The sequence below is a fragment of the Pinus tabuliformis genome, chromosome X (genome assembly GCF_031772625.1).
Source record: "Pinus tabuliformis cultivar Carrire ecotype Pingquan chromosome X, CPIR1, whole genome shotgun sequence".
Classification (NCBI taxonomy): Eukaryota; Viridiplantae; Streptophyta; class Pinopsida; order Pinales; family Pinaceae; genus Pinus; species Pinus tabuliformis.
The window spans coordinates 694369968-694390956 of record NC_142308.1 but is presented as its reverse complement, the minus strand read 5'-3'; the positions used below and the strand labels follow the sequence as shown (position 1 = coordinate 694390956).

Here is a 20989-nt window from a genome sequence, read left to right as displayed (position 1 = left end):
CGATATGGCATTAGGAATGGACTAGTTACACTAATGCACTATCGTAAACTTACATAAGGATTCAAGATAGAGATCATGAATTAGTTTGGGCCATTTCTCATCACGGCAAATACTCTCCAAAAGATGGATATCCATTTATCTATGTTGATCATGAGCCCCAACATTCTGTCTAGTGGTGGTGGCCGCTGTGGAAATTAAAAGGTCCATCCAAAGCTAAACTCTTTATGTGGCGCTTATTATGCAACAAGGCTCCTACGGGAGACAATCTACAACACCGTTCCTTTCAAGGACCCTCCTGGTGTGTTCTATGCAAGAACTCTGAAGAAACTATTGAACATTTATTTATGCATTGCCCTACTGTTACTGAAATTTGGAATCAAGTTTATCAATCTATGGCCATCAACATTAGGTGGATGGGAGACACTATTGGCATTGCATGGGAATCCTGGTGGAACCAAGCCCCACCTACAAAACTTCGCAATCTTCCTTTGTTGGTTTGTCGGAGTATCTGGATTGGTCGAAACAAACTCATCTTCCAAGAGATGGAGCCCAACCGACAGATATATTGTTCACACATTCATGCTTTATACAATTTGATTCCGGATGAAGAACCTAGACAACATCACAGGAATATAATTGTTGAAACTGTCGATAAATCTATCCCCTGGGCATACTTCGATGGATCGGCCCAGCAAGCAGGTTGTGGCGGTGGAGTTGTACTATATCTATTTGATGAACATTACGTTAAGAAGAGGATGGGATTAGGGAGAGGCACAAATAATTTTTTTGAACTTAACATCTTCAGACATCTTCTTACTTTTTCCCTTGAGATAGGATGTCGGCAACTTCAGATCTTTGGTGATTCCAAGCTTGTCATTAACTGGTTCAATCAACAATCTAAATGTCACGTGCACACGCTCAAGAATCTATTGGATGATATCATTTCTTTAAAAACACATTTTGACTATATATTATGTCATCATATCTACAGGGAGAAGAACCAACTTTCCAACAACCTTTCCAAGGACGCAACGCAGCAACCTCTTGGTGATTGGTTGATTCAGGAGTAGAATGGACATGATTCCTATTACTTCTTCCACGGACCTTTCACAAATCATCATGCACAAGGGGCAGCAGAGCCCTAATTTTTGCAGATCACTGATAGAGATTCACCTTAGTTTTTTGTTCATTTTGTGTTGGTATATAGGACCGTGTATTTGTCTATTTATATCATGTTTGTCATTTTATCAGTTACAGTTATGTAACAGTCGATCATAGACATTTCTCAGTATGCGGCAATGCCACCGGTTTTGAAATATGCTCCTTCTGCAGCATCTACAGCATGTAATTTTCAATATTTCACATAATGAAAGTTATGATTTTTCCTTGGGGAAAAAATATAAAGCCAAAAAAAATTATAAAAAAAATGAAAAGAAAAGAAAATTTATATAATTAAAAAATAAAGAAATAAATAAAAGGTTATTTTTAAAAAAATGAAATAATAATATATTGAAAAAAAGGAGCACGACGGGCAGCCCAACTGCCAGACGAAGCAACTACAGCAGGCCACGATAATGCTCTGCCACAGTCGTAACCTATCTACTCGGGTTGCCATTGTCGTCATCGCCTTCCTCCGCCCATCCACATTGCCGCCATCGGAGTCGCCGACCAACTAGCACTACTGCCCGACGGGCGGCCACAACTATCGCCATCACCACTAGATCCAGCCTCGAGTTGCCCCAGCAGTCGTTGCATCTCAGCGACATTGTCACCATACAAACCATTCAATTATTCAACCAATTAGATATGTCCTACCTTGTATCCTATACACCGATACGAACACAACAAATATCCAACTAGGTATCAACACAAGTTAATTGGAGTTTAATTTGTGCCAAGTTCATGCATTGGAGTTTAATTCGTGCATTGTGCAACATCGATGCATATTGAAAACTCGTCGGTCCAGTAGCGAAAGTACTACATCCATAAGTAGTGTACTCACCAGGTCCAGTCCCCATTGCGTAGCGTATCACTATGATTACCAGCTGTGACTCCAATGCTAGCCACTGTCCAAGGAGATTGATCTGCCAATCAAACGTCGAATCCACTGGAATTAAAAAAAAAAATCCCGTCTCATATAGTCGGACTGTGTGTGGTCAAGTGACTACTCGTACGGCCACACCTCACTGGGAATACCTGAATGAAATAGTTCAGTTTAAAAGGTTCCTCATTCACTAACAAAAAAACATTATAAACACCAAAGTATTATATGTTTTGCTTGGCCATTAAACAAAAGGGAGAAAAAGGTTAACGTAAAGTATAAAAAGGGAATCAAATTATATTAAAGAAAAAATATATATCATTTAAGTTTAGAAGGTTATTGAAAAAAAGGGGTTAAGCTTACTTTTATGAAATTTTATTTCAAAAAAAGGGGGCTATTTTAAAGGTGTTTAAAACTTTATAAATAAAAAGGGACTTTATTATATTGTGGAGAAGTGGTTCTCCCATACGAAGTGTTAGGATATTCCGACACATAGGAAATAGTTAAGTATAACTTGGTCTAGTGTAGAGTTAGGTAAAGTGTGTTTCCTTACTATGTACTTTTGTAACTTACAATCCGACGGTCACGATATGTAGTGATCTGACGGTTCATTCTCTCCTTGGTATTACCAACACTTGATCCGTGGCTTAACACCCAATTGGTCCATGATCTCTATTTAAAGAGCATGGAGGGTCATTTGTAGGGTAACTGTTCATGAGAGAAGCTTATGTAAATTTTCATTCTTTTATTAATAAATTGCCTAAAGTGGCCGTGTTGGCTCAGGTCGTGGACTGTTTCCCTCTTAGAGGGTTTTAACCACATCAACAATACTGTGTATTGATTTGTGATCTGTTTGTGAGCGGTGTCCTTTGGTGTTCTGTTTGAGAAATTTACCCTGTAAATTCCTACATGGTATAAGGTTACCATCTTCTTTCTTAACCTTAACACCTTCTAAGAGAAGTCTAAAGGTCTTGAACATGGACAGAAAATCTTCAATGGAAGAAAAATTATTGGGGTCCAATGTAAGCAACTCATTTTCGAGTTCATGGGCTCATTGATTTTGGAGCTTCTTATCACATGGCCAAAAACAAAGCCACGTTTTCTTCTTTAAATGATTGTAACACCAAAAATATATATGTTGGCGATGATAGATCTCTTAGTGTTGTAGGGACTGGAACTGTTCATATAGACAATGGTCAATTTAATGATGTATTATGTGTTCCAACCTTATCCTGCAACCTTCTATTTGTATATCAGATAACTCATTCAGGTGAAGGTAAAATCGTTGAATTTTCACCTCACGATATTGTAATTAAGGACCTAAGAGATCCTAGACAGATTTTAGCTACTGGCATTGCTGATGATTCTACAAAGTTGTATAAGTTTAAAAACTTGGGTCATCAAATCTTCCCTCAGTATTTGTTGCTCATAACGATGAAGTGAGCAAACTTTGGCATAAGCGATTTGGTCACTTAAACTATTGCTCCCTTCAAAATCTATGTAAAGAAAATATGGTGACAGGTCTTCCAATGGTATCTTGCAGAGATGGTGTTTGTTCTGGATGTGTACTCGGAAAAAATCATCGCCATAGTTTTGAAAAACGTGCCTCTTGGCACGCCTCAGCCCCTTTACAGCTTGTGCATAGTGATTTATGTGGTCCACTTCCAGTTGTTTCATTCTCTGGCTACAAGTATTTCTTAACTTTCATTGATGATTTCTCCAGACGCACTTGGGTATACTTCTTAAAACTCAAGAGTGAAGTATTTAACATGTTCTTGGCCTTTAAGGCCTTTGTTGAAAAACAATCTGGACATCAAATTCTTAAGCTAATATCTGATAATGGTGGAGAATATGTTAACAACAAATTCATCAACTTTTGCACTGAGAATGGAATTCAAATGCAACATACTATTCCATATACTCCACAACAAAATGGTGTAGCTGAAAGGAAGAATCGCACCTTAAAGGAAATGGCTAATTGTATGCTTCAATCTAAAGGACTTAGTCTTAATTGTTGGGCAGAAGCAATTAACTATGCAAATTACATAATAAATCGCACTCCTACTAACTCCAGAAGAAGCATGGAGCTCAATTAAACCAGATGTAAGTCACTTTCGTGTTTTTGGAAGTGAAGCATGGGCCCATATTCCAGATGAGAAACATAAAGCTTTAGAACCTAAAAGTGAAAAATGTATTTTTGTTGGATATTCTGAAGATGTCAAAGGATATAGACTCATTCCACTTAAGCCCAAAAATGTTATCACTAAAAGAGATGTAAAGTTTGCTAAAAATATATCAGCCTACGAGCCTAGTTCGGCAGATGTGCCACCTCTCTCTATCTCTTCTACTTTTGAAAATATTTCTTCTTCAGATGATGAAAGCGAGGATGACAATCCTCCCCCACCTTCTCAGGATCCTCCTTCAGCTCCTCAACTTCCAAAATGGGTCCGTGCTACTCGGGATGCAGCAGGCGCTCTTGCCAGTGATCCTACAGATCAGCGACATACACGTTCTCAGTTCGATAGAGCCTCTTCTTTACTGGCTCAAGCTTCAGCAAATTATGATTTTGACACCTTTGCAGAAGCTTCAGGCCATCCAGACTGGGACGCACCTATGAATGAAGAATATCGTTCATTATTAGCTAATGATACATGGGATCTTATTCCTCTACCAAAGGGACGAAAACTTGTTACATGCAAATGGGTTTATAGAACCAAGTATGGACTAGATGGAAAAGTTGATAAACATAAAGCTCATCTTGTTGCTAAGGGTTTTTCACAAGTTGAAGGCATTGACTATACTGAAACCTTCTCCCCTGTTGCCAAAATGAACTCTATCCACCTTGTTCTTTCCCTTGTGGCCTCTTTCAAATGGGAAGTCCATCAGATGGATGTTAAATCTGCCTTCTTGCATGGGGGCTTGCATGAAGAAATCTATATGGAACAACCTATTGGCTTTATACAAACAAACTCCAGCCTTGTATGTCGGCTTAAGAAATCCCTTTATGGTCTCAAGCAAGCTCCTCGGGCTTGGTATGCCAAAATGGATAGCTTTCTTTTAGAAACTGGCTTTTCTAAGTGTCATTCTGACAATACTGTCTACACCAAGAAGGTGGGCAAGTTTCTTATCATTCTTGTTCTTTATGTTGATGATCTTATCCTTACTGGTAGCGATCCCAACCTTATAAACCATGTGAAGTCCAACCTTAAAAAGAAGTTTGAAATGACAGACTTAGGACACTTGCATTATTTTCTTGGTCTTCAAGTCTTGCAATCCAAGGAAGGTATTTCCCTTTCCCAGTCCAAGTATGCCTGTGATCTTCTACGCCATTTTCACATGGAAGACTGTAAGCCAGCCCCTTCTCCCTTTCAATCTAGAGCCAAAATTTCAGTCACTTGTACTTCCCCTGAAGTTGATGCTACCTTATACCGTCAACTTGTAGGAAAACTTTTGTATCTGACCCATACTCATCTTGACCTTTCCTTTGTTGTTGGCCTTATTGCTCGGTTTATGCAAAACCCACATGAAAGTCATTGGAAAGCAACTAAAAGAATACTTCGTTATGTTCGAGGTACAGTTCAATTTAGGCTTCATTACAGTGCAAAAGCATCTCTATTGGTTGGTTTCATTGATTTTGATTGGGCCGGTGACCCTAATGATCGGAAGTCTATTGCAGGTTATGTGTTCACTCTTCGTTCAGGACCTATTACATGGGCTTGCAAGAAACAAAGTGCCATTTCTCTTTCTTCAGCAGAAGCAGAGTATCATGGTACCATAGAAGCTAGTAAGGAAGCCTTGTGGCTTTGTCAGATCCTGTTAGAGTTTCGCTTTCAGCAACAGCATCTGACTACACTTTGGTGTGATAATCAAAGTGCCATTCAACTATGCAAAGATCCAGTCCAACATCAGCGCAACAAACACATTCAATTGCACATGCACTTCATCAAAAAGCTCATTCACGACCATGTTCTTGAAGTGCAATATCGTTCAACAGATGATCAAGTTGCAGACATCTTTACAAAGGCGAAGTTTACTAAACTTTGATTTATGGTTGGAGTTCAGGAAGTTGTCACTAAGGGGGGATAGGCCCTAGTGCCTCCTTCCTTCTCCTATTGTGTCATATTTTTACATCCTTCAATCCTATCCCAAGTTGTTCTTAAGGGGGATGTTAGGATATTCCGACACATAGGAAATAGTTAACTATAACTTGGTCTAGTGTACAGTTAGGTAAAGTGTGTTTCTTTACTATGTACTTTTGTAACTTACAATCAGATGGTCACGATATGTAGTGATCCGACTGTTCATTCTCTCCTCCGTATTACCGACACTTGATCCGTGGCTTAACACCCGATTGGTCCATGATCTCTATTTAAAGAGCATAGAGGGTCATTTGTAGGGTAACTGTTCATGAAAGAAGCTTATGTAAATTATCATTCTTTTATTAATAAATTGCCTGAAGTGGCCGCGTTGGCTCAAGCCGTGGATTGTTTCCCTCTTAGAGGGTTTTAACCACGTCAACAATACTGGTGTATTAATCTGTGATCTGTTTGTGAGCGGTGTCTTTTGGTGTTCTGTCTGAGGAACTTACCCTGTAAATTCCTACACGAAGAATATAAACTCCTTGGTCAAAGTATTATTTGACGAAATTGTCGACAAATGCAAAATGGATTCAACTACTGACAAGAAAGAAATGGAATCTATAACGAAAAAGAAAGGAAGATTTCCAGAAACTTCATTAACTTATGCTCCCATGCGATTTAGAATTAAGGGGATTCTTGTAGGAAAAGATACTAATATTTCTATCTCTCCCACTGAAGAAAAAAAGTATATAAACCCTAACCTTGCTAACCAATTGGTGATTCCCAAGTCAAATGTGATCAAAAAATTACACCCTTGGGATCCATGTTACTTGGGAGCGGGAGCGGGAGCGGGAGCGGGAGCGGGAGCGGGGAGCGAGAGCGACCATTTTCAGAAGCTCCCGGTTTGAGAGCGAATCCGAGAGCGATTTTTTAAAAATATATATATTTTTTATATTTTTTAATTTTTGATACATATATGTCAACAAAAACATGTAGAATGATGAATTAGACATAAAAAAACATAAAAAAACATAGATTGATCATTGAACCATATCACATCAATCATCTAGAAATTATAATCGTCATCAACCATGTCCACAAGTTAGTAAAATACATATTACAACTGCAACATATTGAGTCTTATAAATCATGATTCATCAAATTCAATATTAAAGTTTCAACTTCAAGCTTTCAGAATTGAAAATTCAATAACATTTATCATCATTGATCACCAAAGTTGTACTTGTAAGCTAAGTTTAACCATTACAATAAGTAATATCGAAGATATTTCTAAATCCTAACTTCTAACTGTTAGCATGATATGAAATGTTAAAAATTTATAAAATGAAACATGAATAATGAGATGAAATGAAACAACTTTAGTCTTTCACAAAGCATCATATTCATAATTCACAATCATTACCAATCAGTTATAATTGCCAAGGCCCAACTTCAAACTTCAAATTTTCATTGTCACAGTGATATAATGTTTACAAAAAATATCATAATGATATGAAAGAGTCAAGAGTCAAGGACTCAAAACTCAACAGTTATGAAAACTAAAGTCTAATAGAAACTAAAGAAGACAAGTAAACTGTAAATCTACATGTGGCCCTTGCCACGAGAGTCTCCAGGAGTATAAACAGGTCGTGGTGGTCTTCTAGGAGTCTCCCACACAGACCGACGACCAGAACTAGAACCTCCACTCGAGGGTGTAGATGGAGGTGGCGACAGCAAAGGAACAAGACTCGGACCTCGAGCACTGCTACTGGATGGTGGAGGTGGAGGTGGAGGTGGCATGGCTGCTGCTTCATTTTCATCTCTTACAAGTTCCTCTTCTAGTTCTTCAATATGTACAATGCCATCCTCCAAATTGTCATCCTCTGGGTGATTGTCCCAAATTTTATATGTGGGATCCTCATTAGTCCGATCACAGTAATGACTCAACAACCTCAAGTTGTAGTGCACATAAACCAAGCTTTCTGCTCGGTTTTCATTGAGTCTGTTTCTTTTCACATTATGTATATAACTGTAGGTGCTCCAACACCTCTCTGCAGAAGAAGAATTTACAACCTGTGAAAGAACTTTTTTTGCCAATTTTGGCAAAAGTCCGTGGCCGCCATATGTTTCCCACCATGTGAGAGAATCAAATTTATCTTTGTCGTCCATTGCATGGAAGTTACCATACAAACCAGTGCCACTGAAGTATCTGCCTATTTCAAGGCGCACAGCTGCACATTCCTCCCTGTCAGGTACCAACTTTTCTAATGCTTCCAGATATCCTTTAGTTACCTCTTGATCTAAATGGTGTTTGGTCCTAACCCCACCCCCTGCTGCAGGTTGGCCCAACCAAGATGTAGAGTAGTATTTTGACGTAAGGATATACGCCAAGCAATGTAGTGGAAGGTTAAGCCTATTCCACCGTTCACACACACAATCATGAATCAGTTTGTACAAGTTGGGATCTCTATTATGAACAATGTCTTTTATTTCCCCCAACATGGTATCCATTTGCTCATACACCTCGCCAATCACTGGTTTGTCTGTATCTGCAAATCGAATCATGTGATAAATTGGCTTGGTGAAATCCAATACCTGCCTCACAGTTGTCCAAAACTGCCCATCAAGAGCAGCCTCCTCCACCATTTCAAAACCTGCCATGTCAGCTACATTTGTAGCCCTTTCCTTTAACACCTGCCAATGTGGACTTGATACCATGCTAGCTAATGCCTCTCTTACCTTCAAAAGGCGCCTGAAGGTGAGGTAATAGCTACCAAATCTAGTCCTCGCAATCTTCAGCAACTCCAATCTCGAGTGACTGTGGAAAAGGCCATGGGTATTGCTATGATTTGTAATAAATTTTATCATTTGTTTTCCTTTCTTGTACAAATTACCAATCCATTGGTATTGTTCATTTTTGTTTTTGACAATATCATGCAACAGAAGGTTCCATGTGTGAACCAAACATCCAGACCAAAATATGTTCGGGTATTTATCCTCAATAATTGCTCCCGCTGCCTTACAATTAGGAGCATTATCAGTGATGACTTGGATGACATTGTATGGGCCAATACGCTCAATTGTTTCAAGTAATGCTTCTGCAATGTTGATGGCGGTCTTGAACTTGTCTGAGTAATCATGTGCAGCTAGAAAGATGGGACCACTAACAGACACAGCAAGAACACTTATCAATGGCTTGCCTTTTACATTTGTCCATCCATCAGATACAATGGACACCCCATTGTCAGTCCAAGAACTTGTCATTTTATTCAAAGAATGTGATATTTTTTCTTTTTCATGATCAAGGCCAACAGTTCTTGCCTTGTCATACCCAGGGCTCTTGTATCCTTTAGGGGCATCATTTATGGCAGAAACCATTTCGTGCCAATAAGGTGAGCGTAGAACATTGAATGGTATCCCACATGCATAGAGAAACCTGTAAACTTTTGAATCCACATCATTCCTACACCCCTCATCAAGGAAATCTGATATGGTTCTACGCCTTAAAGATGATGACCCTGTGCCTCGATGTCCATATCCATTGCCTTGGGAGGATGCTGAAGGAGTTCTTTGTGATTGTGAGCTTGGTTCAAAGAAACCCCTTGATTTTTTTGTTCTGTATTGGGCTTCCTCCTCTTCCCTTATGTATTTGGCTCTATCTGTTGTTGACACCGCTGCACAAGTTTTGATTCCTATTTGTTTCTCTCCATCCCATGGCCTTTTCCCGCAGAGGTGTCTTCTAGCACGGGTGTATGAACCTGTGTAATCAGTGTTGCAATGGGGGCAATGAAATTTAGTGGTTCCACCCCCTCTCCCTGTTTCAGCCCTGTGAACATATTTCCACAATGGAGTTTGGTCTTGTTTAGTTTTTTGAGGGTCATGTTCACCCTCCTCCACCTCCTCCTCACTGGGGTTTTCACCCATTTGACTTTCTCCGGCTTCTTCATCCCCCTCTCCAGTTTGGGGCCCCCTCCGTTTCCTACTCTCCAGCACCATAATAACCATAAAAGGGACCAGGAAGAGGAAAATGCCAATAAATATCGCCAGGTCCATGGTGTTTGATGTTTGTAGGGTTTTGATTCTTGAATCTGCAAATTAATTTAATTTATTGGGATTAATTAATTTAATTTATTAATTTAATTTAAATACATGATCTTTAAACTCAAACAACTAAATTAAATTAACTACCTAACCAGCTAAACTAACTAAATTACTAAGTTACTTACCTCTGCAGGCTTGCTCCTCGCTCCTTGGCACTTGCTCCTCGCTCCTCAGCACTTGCTCTTCGCTCCTTTGCTCTTGCTCCAGCTCCAAACTCAAGCTCAATGAAGTTATAATGAATTTTTTTTGGCCCATTGGGCTTATAAAACTAAAAAAAAATTCTAAATTTTTTTTTTCGGGTCCGGCGGATTTTTTTTCCGCCAAACCGCTCCCGGCCCGGCTCGAATCGCTCCCAGAGCAATTTTTAATGTCCGGGAGCGATCAGGGAGCGATCGCTCCCCGATCGCTCCCGGGCATTAAAAATCGCTCCGGCGCTGCTCCCTGTGTCGCTCCCTAACAGCCCAAGGAGCGCAAATTTTTTTAAGGGAGCGCGCTCCCGAGCCACTCCCGAGCCGCACCCGCCCGGAGCGCGCTGCGGGAGCGGGTTCGAGGGGGGGGGGGGGGGGGGGGCTCCCCCGCAACACTGCTTGGGATAAAAAACAATATGACAGCTGATTTACAATTAAACATTGGGGATTATACATTTATAACACAGTTCTCAGTTCGATCCCTATGGAGCCATCAAGGTGACATTATTTTGGGTTCACCCTGGATAGAAACTCTAGGGTCTTTCATCCTAAATACGAAAAATATTTTTTTTACATTTTCAAATAAAAAGAAAGAAATAACACTACAGGATGTTACATTGAAGCCAAATTCAGTAGCACCAGAAGACATACAAGATATTTCAAAAGTAATTTTTCAAAGTGGTAAAAAGTATTACAAAATATGCAAAGAGAAGTTGACAAAATCGTCGCTGACAAAAATGAAGAAGTTTCTCAACCTAAAGACCATAGTGAAAAATTACTAACACAAATTAAGAAGCGTAAGAAGGACAAGAAGTTGTTGGAAAACAAGGTACAACAACTTATTGAGAAGGAAGCGTCGAAATATTCAAATGAAGAAATTCAAGTTGAAGAGAAATGAATGATACCAATTTAGTGAATATCACAACTCAACAACATCAGTCCCTGAAGTAAATTAGGGAATTGCCACACACTTGATAAGAGAAAGTCAAACCAAAAGAATTCCTTATCGACATCTGAATCACAAGAGTAGACAACTCAATCAATCTACGTATTTGTATCACTCAAAACATAAACAACAAACTTATGTTCTGAATAATACTGAAGTTTGCACAATTCAGGCCGGTGATAACAATTAATTACAAATTTCCAGTAACTGCAAAATTTCACAGAAGATTGATTTAGGATGGTCAAATACATTCTCTGTGCGATGATTTTATTTATCACTCAGAGAATCCTATCATCTTGTATCTACGAAGATGACAACTTCAAGAATTCGTAAAAGATGTGAACAAATTACAAGACAAGGAACATATGCCACGCCTTGTCAGTGATAAAGCTTTGAGGACAAAACTTTTTGAAGAGGAAGGTAATGTTATGAATAAAAATATATATAAAAATAAAAAAATAGTATAAATATTAATAATCATAAATAATGATTAATTATATAGTAATTAGTTAATGTAGAGGCATGTCCTAAGGACATGACCATTCATAAAGGGGCACCTAGGAATATAAGCGAGCCCCCATTTGTAACTATCATCATCTCATATCAACTATTTTATACACTATTCAATATATATGTTTCTTATCCTCAATGGATGTCTTTATGTACCAAGTGTTCTGAAGATTATTGCAGAGTGTGAACTTTGTTCGTTACATCTTGTTGTCCCTCGAAAAATGGCGCGCTTTCCAATAAAAAAGGTGAAACCCTCGGGCAATAAAACTCTATCTCTTTGTTGCGTCTTCGACCTTATTCGACTTTTGCTGTTGTCGCCTTCGACCTCGTTTGACCAGAGTCCCAACTTCCTTTCAGAGTTGTGTGGCATCAATTATTCTCAGAGTCGCAGGGCACCATCACTGTTCAGAGAGTTGCGTTCAGGCCATCGCCATCACTGTTGCATTTATTATTTTAATTTGACTAGTTCAATTGTTATTTCAATATGTTATGGTTATTCTTATCATTCATGTTCATTGTTATGCATATGGTGAATTTAAATTTGTAAGACATATATATATTCTGTCCCCAGCCTACCATCCCCTGGAAATTTGGGGGTGCTCTTTAGCCCTCCCAGAAACTCGTCCCCCTGTCCCAACAGCCAGTGCAACATAGCTTCTTATTAAATAGGAGAGCATCTTAAAAATAACTCCAACACATCTCTAATCCAAATCATATATTCATGTCTACATTAAATCTCTCTATGTGTGTGTGTGTATCCTCACCCATCTGGGCCACCTATTAGGCTATCATCAACCACATATATATCCCCCTTGATGTCATAACATATGTAATTTGCCAAATTTATTGCAGACTTGCACTTCGCCTTATCCACAAATTGACCACATTAACACAATAGCATGAACTTCAGGGAAATTTAGCCAGGGTTTCAGTGAAGAATCTCGATTTATAACTTGACCACAATGGTCAACCCATCTGACAACATAATATGCTAATGCATTAGTAATATATTAATAATACAGTGATAGTTAATGCGTATCAGTGTGTTGAATTTCCTTGTCTTCTGTAATTTTGGAGACTGTCATTTCCAAAACTAGCATTATTTTACAAACCCATGCTTGTTTCCCTGTTCTAAGCGGCTTCGGCTTAAGCTTAAATCAAGAGCACACACTGTTTCCCTTGTCATTACTCTAAACTGGCTTTAATCGGGAAAATCTATTCTCAACAATCCTTATCTACTTTTCTTGAGTCTGGGAATTCATTTACTCAATTTACTTGTGTAAATTTTGAACAAAGGCATGCATTACTTAAAACATGTAGGCAAGTGTTGGAACTGAAATTATCTATGAAAAGAATCTTAAATGGAAGTAATGTGTATTATGAAAGAGAGACAATTGATGTTATAAATCAAATCACCTGGAGTGCTTCATGCACTATCTCAATTAGTTGTTTTGCAGCCCATGATACATTACAAGTGACTGGCTGGAAAAGCAGTTCAACGGCATTTTCCTAGGTAATATTACAAAGAATCAATTTGCAGTTGATTAGAATCCTTGCCCCAAATTGTACTCTAAACACAGAATAAGCTAAATTAATTATCTAAAAGACTATGTAATAGCTGCAATACACAAAATATAAACCTTAAATGGAACTTACCAAGGGAATCGTAAAATCAGAGCGAACAAGTAATCGCCGAGCTCTTGCTAGAATGTGATTTCTCTTTTTGGATGCAAAATGAACTTCAACATTTAATGCAAAATCACTCAACTTGTCATCTTTATTATTAGATGCACAAATGAACATCATATCCTTGAGTGCACATTCAAAATCTCTCGTCAATATCAACACCTTCTCGAACTCAACAACTTCAGATGCTTCAATAGGCACAGCCTATGATCAAAACAATGCTCAAATCAAAATTAAGATCTTACCATAGGAACCTTCAAAAACAATTTGGCATGCCAATCCTACTTTCAACAACAAAAAGCAAATAATAAAAAACAAGATTAAAAGAAAAAGTACATAAAATACCATGAAAGATGAGCAAAACGAAGGCAGTAAAATAGAAACATAAAGCTACCCACAACGATGAATCCTTAAAACAGTATCTTGTAATGAACAATAGTTCATATTCAAGAAAATATCTAACATAAGAAGAAGAACATAACAGAATCCATATAGGATATAAATATATATAGTTGATAAAATGAACGAATAAGATGCTACAGCCTACAACAAGCCTTGTGATGGTATACTTACATGCATTGACTAGTCAAGAAAGTGAAGCGTTGTGTCTCTTAGTTTATCATCATCATCATCATCATCATCATCATCATTATTATTATTATTATGTAATGTTTATTTATATACAAAATCAAGGAAGAAAAGAAAGGTGAACAACAATACTCTCCTGAGAATTTAGAAACCCAAGCATTAAATGAAAATAATGATATGTATTCGACAATTATCTCATATACTTGAAAAACCGACGAAGAGCACCATATGTTCTTCATAAACCTTGAAATCAATGGTTTATTATTATATAAAAAATGTTACAGCAAAATCTAGAAGACCTAGTGCAAAGCCTCACTAGGAAACCTAGGTCTTATGGCAACCAAGAGATCAGCCACCACCGTCACCTCAATGGTCTCTCTCCATTTGTTTAGTGGTGGATGTTATCCCCACAATGGAGGCCTCCCAAAAGAAATCACCAACAAGATATTCAACAAACAATGGCTGAAGGGTGATATAAGGTCTAATGATTGAAAAGAAAGGTACCAGCCAGACCTGGAATGGCTGAAATAAGAGTTGCAAAAGTTCAATTACACTTTCCTAAGACCTTTATGATTTAGAATAAGGCTGTTATAAGTTAGGGTTTTAAGATATGAAGATTTAGGGCAGATAGTGGCATATAACAAGTTGAGAAATACCGTATCAATGATAAGATCAACAAAGGTGCAAAGGCCATAAAAGAGGCAAGCAAGGGTAAGGCAAACAACGAATTTCTATGACTGAAAATGCATATGACAGCAATAATTATCTGGACGTCAGCCATAATTTTGGGATGAAAACATGCAATTAATGCTAAATTTTGCCTTTATATATTTATTAAATGCAATCCCTACCAATATGGCAACAACAAATAGACAAAAAATTGCTATAAAACGCAGATTTAAGCTAACCCTAACCCTAGTTACCATGAATTAAGAAAGAAATAGGAAATTGAGGACATTAACCACAACTAGTCAAGTGCTTCCTCTCAATTGGGCAATGGAGTCAATTAGGGCAATTTCTTGTTGGAAGAAATTCTCATCACTTGTTTGATGATATGCGTGCACAAGCTAGTGAATTTGGATGCAAGAACACTTTAGATTGGTAGCCCTTGTCACGCCATTTTGTTTGATAGGTGCTACGCCTTGTGGGTCCTCTTTGTTTGAGAGATATTCAAGTTTGAAGTTCGATGCCCCAAATGGACAAGTGTATCTCCAGCTCATGCCCCATAAATTCATAGCCTTAATATTTCATTGCTGCCCCTAGAAGGAGGTCAAAATTGTAATTTAAATTCGCCTAAGTCCATGTCTCCAAGTCCGCCTTAAAAGAAGATATTAAGAAAGACAAAAATTAATTTTTAGGTTGACTAAACCTCCTTGTTCAGGTCAGCCCGATAAAGGGTCTTATAGTGTCGAAAAAATCATGTAGTTTGTGGGCAGGTCGGCCCCAAATTATGCCACCCTCCAATCAATATAAAAGCCTAGTCGTGGGAGCTTAAAGGAGCATGAATCCAAGCAAGAAATAGCTCTGAATTCGTTGAAGGATACCAAGTCACTCAAGGAGAAACGAAGGAGAATTATCTGTGACATGAAGTGCAATGATCAAAGCTAAAATGGTCAATTTTCTCTCTGTTTTGGTTTATTTTTGTTCTGTTGGAAATTTGCTTGAATTGATCAAAATCTTCTTAAGTGCTTTTATGGCCAAAAAGGAAAGGAGATTAGGGTCGAATCTACCTCCATAACAGCCCACAAAAGATGCCAAAATTCAGGCCTGTTCAGGCCACAGGAAGGCTGAATTAATCCAAGCTCAGGCCTCAAACACAATTATCCTTCGGGGCAAATCTCAGACCTGCTCTGACCATAGAAGAGAAGCATGTTTTGGCGTAGCTTCAATGCATTAGAGATGTTGGTTTAGGTTGCAGAGGGGAGTTTGTTAGGCTAAAGAAGGCGGACCAAGGCTTGGTAGATATGAATCTCAGGTAGTCTAAGACGGATCCGAATCTGAGCCAGATCTAAGGCATAAAGTGTTGATATTTCTAGGGTTCACAGAAACTAGAAACAATTTCCTTCAACAAATAACTACTTCCAATTATTTATTAGCATCAATCATATATAACATCCAATATCATTAAGCAATTATACAGAAGAAAATTTCAACCATTCAACATGAAAGAGCAGTAAAGATAACCATGAGACAATGAGACTAGAGACATAGAAATTTAGGGCTGAGGCCGGGGCAAAACCCACAAGGGGAAAACCCAAAATTCTTTCCTTATGAGAGAGAGAGACTTCAATGTTCATCAATACATCCAGAAATAAGACATCAAGATAACATCTAACCAGTAACAAGAGCTTCCAAGCCTCCCCTCCTTCCTTCTGAAATTCGACGTCTTCTTGTTCCTTTCTTCACTAGAACAAAGATGATCAAGTCACAAGTTGATGTGCCAAATGAGGAGAAGTGGTCTCCTACATATAGTCTTCAAAAGGGGGTCGAAAGCGTGCCTCTAAAGGGGCCTGGCCTACTTGAGGTTGACTCGTTCTAGGAGGCTGATTTTAGGGTCATAAATTCAAATTTTTATTTCTTTTCTCTTTCTTTCTTGATGAAAATACCAACCATGGCTACTACATTTCCAACACTCCCTCTTAGCCAAGGAGGTACTTTTCATTCTCTCTCAAGATCAATCTCCACAACCAATCCATAGGCCTCCCAGCAATAGACCAAGCGAGAGATCAGATGTACAGGTCTCTCTCTCTTTAAAGATCAATCTCCCCGATCAATCCATAGGTCTCTCAACAACTGCCCAAGGGAGAGATCACAATCCTCATCATCAGGGAAGATATTTAGCATCAACCACATTCAATCAATCAATATTGTTCATGAGGCCAAACTTTCCAACCATATGCAATGGTTACACAAGGTCCATCTCCCTGACCATAAACAAGGTTCATATGAGAGAGAGCATTGACCAGAGCATAGGTGCTAGTCCCAATGACAAATGACAATAAACCCATAGAATCGATGTGGATAATAAGGGAAAGATGGAATGTGGTAAGTATGAATTACCTTGGGCACTCTACTTCATTCACTGCCTCCTATCAATGCCCGACCAGAAGGAAGGACCTCAAGGGAGGTCACACTAGACTAGGGGCAAAGGATAACCTCTGAAATGAAGCATGAGAGGTCAATCATCCATCTTGGCATGTGATCCATATTAGTATGCGCCAAAACATTAAATGAAAGTGCATGATTACAAAATGGTTAATGTACCTCCCAATAGATGATCCACCTTCCTTCAAGAAGCATGTCATATGGGAGAGAACATTGACCATAGCATAGGTGGAGAGCTCTGATGTAAAGCTATTTGTGAGCCATCATAGGGTTGTTCGTTGGCTGAATGACAAACAAGGAGAAAATTTCTCTTATGGGTTGTTAATTTTCCAGTGTTCTATGCTTGACACAATCACTTATTCTTCTTCAATTAACAATCACTTTATTCAATAAATTCAATCTTCCAACAACAATAAGCAATTGTAGATAGAACAGTAAACCAAATGCACAATAGAAGACAGCCAAGAACAATAGAGACACAACAATTTGGTCAAAGACCAAGGAAAAACCCCACAAGGGGGAAAACCCTTTCCAAATTCTTATTTTATTAGATTGTCATCAAATGTTCAACAGAGAGATACAATATCCAAGTACATCAACAATAAGTCAAAGGTCAAAGACTTGACTAGACAAATTCACCATCCAACATCCAATCAAAGATGAGCCAAAAAAGTCAGCTTTGGTCAAAATTCAAATCTATTGTAATGTTCCTAACTAGGAAATTCAGTGATATACAAAGAAAATAAACAAACCAACATCCAACAATGAGACATAATCAGTAAACACCCATTAAAGCACTGCAAATAAAGATCATCTGAGCCATTTTATTAATTCTTTATGGAGCAAGTACAATAGCGATGGAATGGTGCACCTAGGCTTGTCTCAAGGGACACGCGTGACAAAACCCAGGTGAGCAAACGATGGCCCTAGTGCTACACAACTGCTACTCCAAAGATGATCTGCGTTGCCCAAAAACTGCACTTCCTGCTGGAAAGGATGTGCTAGAAACTCTACCTCCCATGCTCAGAAAATGCTGCAACTTCAGCTCTCGACTCCTCAACAAAAACCCACCAAAACCCAAAAAGTGTTTGGCCTAGTTCAGACCCCTGAAAATCGACCCCCAAGTACCACGTCCTCCTCCTCATGCTGGGAATCATGGCCTGTCTGGAAATGGCTGAAAAGGCTCTCCAAATCACCCCCAAATGCTGAGATGTTGTCCCCTATGGCTTTCCTCTCTTCTCCTGGCTGACTCCAACTTTGTAGCTTCTTCCCCCAACTCCCACGTGAGCCTAGGAATGGCCCTTTGCGTAGTCCTCAATCACTGTAAGTCGAGATGCCCCGAAGCAGCAATCTCCCGATCCAAAACTCTCCCCAAGGGCTGACATTCCAATGAAACTCCAACTTCCAAACTTTCCCAGCAAATGATGCTCGGGAGCACCCCCAAATCACTACTACATGTTCCCCTCCTGCATGCCCAAAAATATGCACTGTTGAATCGAAATGTTGAGTGACGTGGCTGTAAAAATCCTCCAGTTCACCTCCAATGTAGTATGAAATGCCTTCCTATGATGGCACTCGAAGTCCCTCGAAGAAAGGTTGAGTCTTCCGCCTGGAAAACTCGATGCTAAACAGCGTGGTAGCTCAGCTAAGCAGCTCGAGCAACACAAATGTGTTCGATGGTCAAATGATGCCTTGGGTTGGGGAGTTCCTTCTCCTTATAGCTTCATGGGCCTTCCTTCCCCATGTGGGCCCCTCTCCCAAGCCATTCAATTTTCTCTCCAAGGTAATTCGAATTGCCCAAGTGTCCAAGTGCATTTTCCCCCACGTGGGTGGCCCCCACATCCCACTAGCGATGTAATTCAACCCCCTTATTTCTCCTGAGTTCCTAAGTCAAAAATGTATGGCTCCACCTTTACCAAAAATTAATCAAAATTGTTGGAGACTAAACCTGTGACAAATATTTTTAGGAAGGGACATTACAGTCCTCCCCTCCCAAATGTTGCTTGCCCTCAAGCAACCTCAATGCCGGATGCTCCAAAATGTGTTCACCCTCCCATGTGGCATCCTCATCTAGCAGGTTCTTCCATCACACCAAAAACTCCCCGATGGTCCTCCTCCTTAAGCTTCCTTTCTCTAGCCTCCAAGATGGCCTCTGGTTCCAAGACCAACCGATCAACTACATTGTAGATGCAATCCTTGCCCTATTGTGGGAAGCCCAATGATGAAGTCCATGGAGATACTCTCCCACTTCCCCTCAGGAATGGAGAGCGGCTGCAATAACCCGGCGGGGTGGATTAGCTCCCCCTTGTTCCTCTAGCGTGCATCACACTCTTGTATGTGCCTCAACATGTCCCCATTAAGGCCCTTCCATGTAAAACGTTCCCTAACTGCCATGTATGTTTTTCTAAACCCTTGATGTCCTGAAAATGACGAGTCATGTGCTTCTTGGAGCACTCTCTCCCTCAACTGCGAGCTAGGTACCAAGAATATGTGCCCTTTGTAGTAGATGACCTCGTCCATCACCCGGTAGCGCTCATCTGCGTGGGTCCCCTCCAGAATCTCACATGCCCTCCTATCTTTGGAATACTCTACCAGCAACTAGGCCTTCCAATCATGGCAAATGCCCATGATGAGAGCCCTGCGAATCTCCTGGATAGGGCATCAGCCACTACATTATGTTTCCCCGCACATACTCTATGTCAAAATCATAGGCCTGCACCTTGCTAACCCATCTTTGTTGTCTGTCATTGAGGCCCTACTGCCCCATGAAGTGGCAAAGACTGTTGTGATCAGTCTTCACTCTGAATCGGTTACCCACCAAATACTGTCGAAATTTGGCCAAGGCATGCATGATGGCCAACATCTCCTTGTCATATATAGAATATGACCTCTCATGGGGTAAGAGCTTCTGGCTCTCAAAAGAAATGGGGTGCCCATCCTGAGATAATACTGCCCCAATTCCCTCTCCTGATGCATCACACTCCATGGTGAAGGGCTGGGAGAAGTCCAAAAGTGCCAACACTGGACAACTGCTCATCACCTCCTTGAGGCGATCAAAAGCTAACTGTGCCCCATCTGTCCATGTGAAAGCCCTTTTCTTAGTCAAATTTGTGAGGGGAGCTGCTAACTACAAAAATCCCTTGACAAACTTCTAGTAGTACGTGCGGATGCCCAAGAAGCCTCTCAGCGCTATCACATCCCTAAGTACCGGCCAATGTCGAATAGCCCGTATTTTCTCCTCATGTACCTTCACTCCGTCTGCGCTAATAATGTTCCCCAAGTACAGCATCTCAGCCAGGCCAAACTCACACTTGGATAGTTTGGCATAAAACTGTTGTTCCTCCAAAATACACAGCACCTCCTCTAGGTGTTGGAGATGCTCCTCCCAAGTCCAGTTGTATATTAGTATGTCATCAAAAAACACCAATACAAACCTCCTCAACTGCCTCTAGAACACATGGTTCATACATGACTGGAAGGGAGTCGGAGCGTTGGTCAAGCCAAAGGGCATGACCAAAAACTTGAAGTGTCCATAATGGCATCGGAAGGCTGTCTTGGGGACGTCCTGATACCTCACCCTGATCTGATGGTACCCCGAACGTAGATCTATCTTAGAGAAGTACTTGGTTCCTCTAAGCTCATCCATCAACTCATCGATGCGGGGTATGGGGTACCAGTTCTTCAATGTCTTCTTATTGAGCGCCCGGTAATCAATGCACATGCGCAAGGTCCCATCCTTCTTCAC

The 20989-nt window shown here is 39.8% G+C and overlaps 1 protein-coding gene across 2 annotated transcripts in view; it reads right to left on the bottom strand.

Annotated features, from left to right (window-relative positions):
- The window catches only part of ATZW10 (centromere/kinetochore protein, putative (ZW10)), a 286264-nt gene that overhangs the window by 128804 nt on the left and 136471 nt on the right, over positions 1 to 20989 (bottom strand). For both annotated transcript variants that reach the window (XM_089450059.1, XM_089450060.1), the window contains exons 5-6: positions 13522 to 13755; positions 13282 to 13374 (exon numbers count right to left, since the gene is read on the bottom strand). In XM_089450059.1, the coding sequence (XP_089306185.1) occupies positions 13282 to 13374; positions 13522 to 13755 (327 nt within the window). The remainder of the gene's footprint in view (positions 1 to 13281; positions 13375 to 13521; positions 13756 to 20989) is intronic.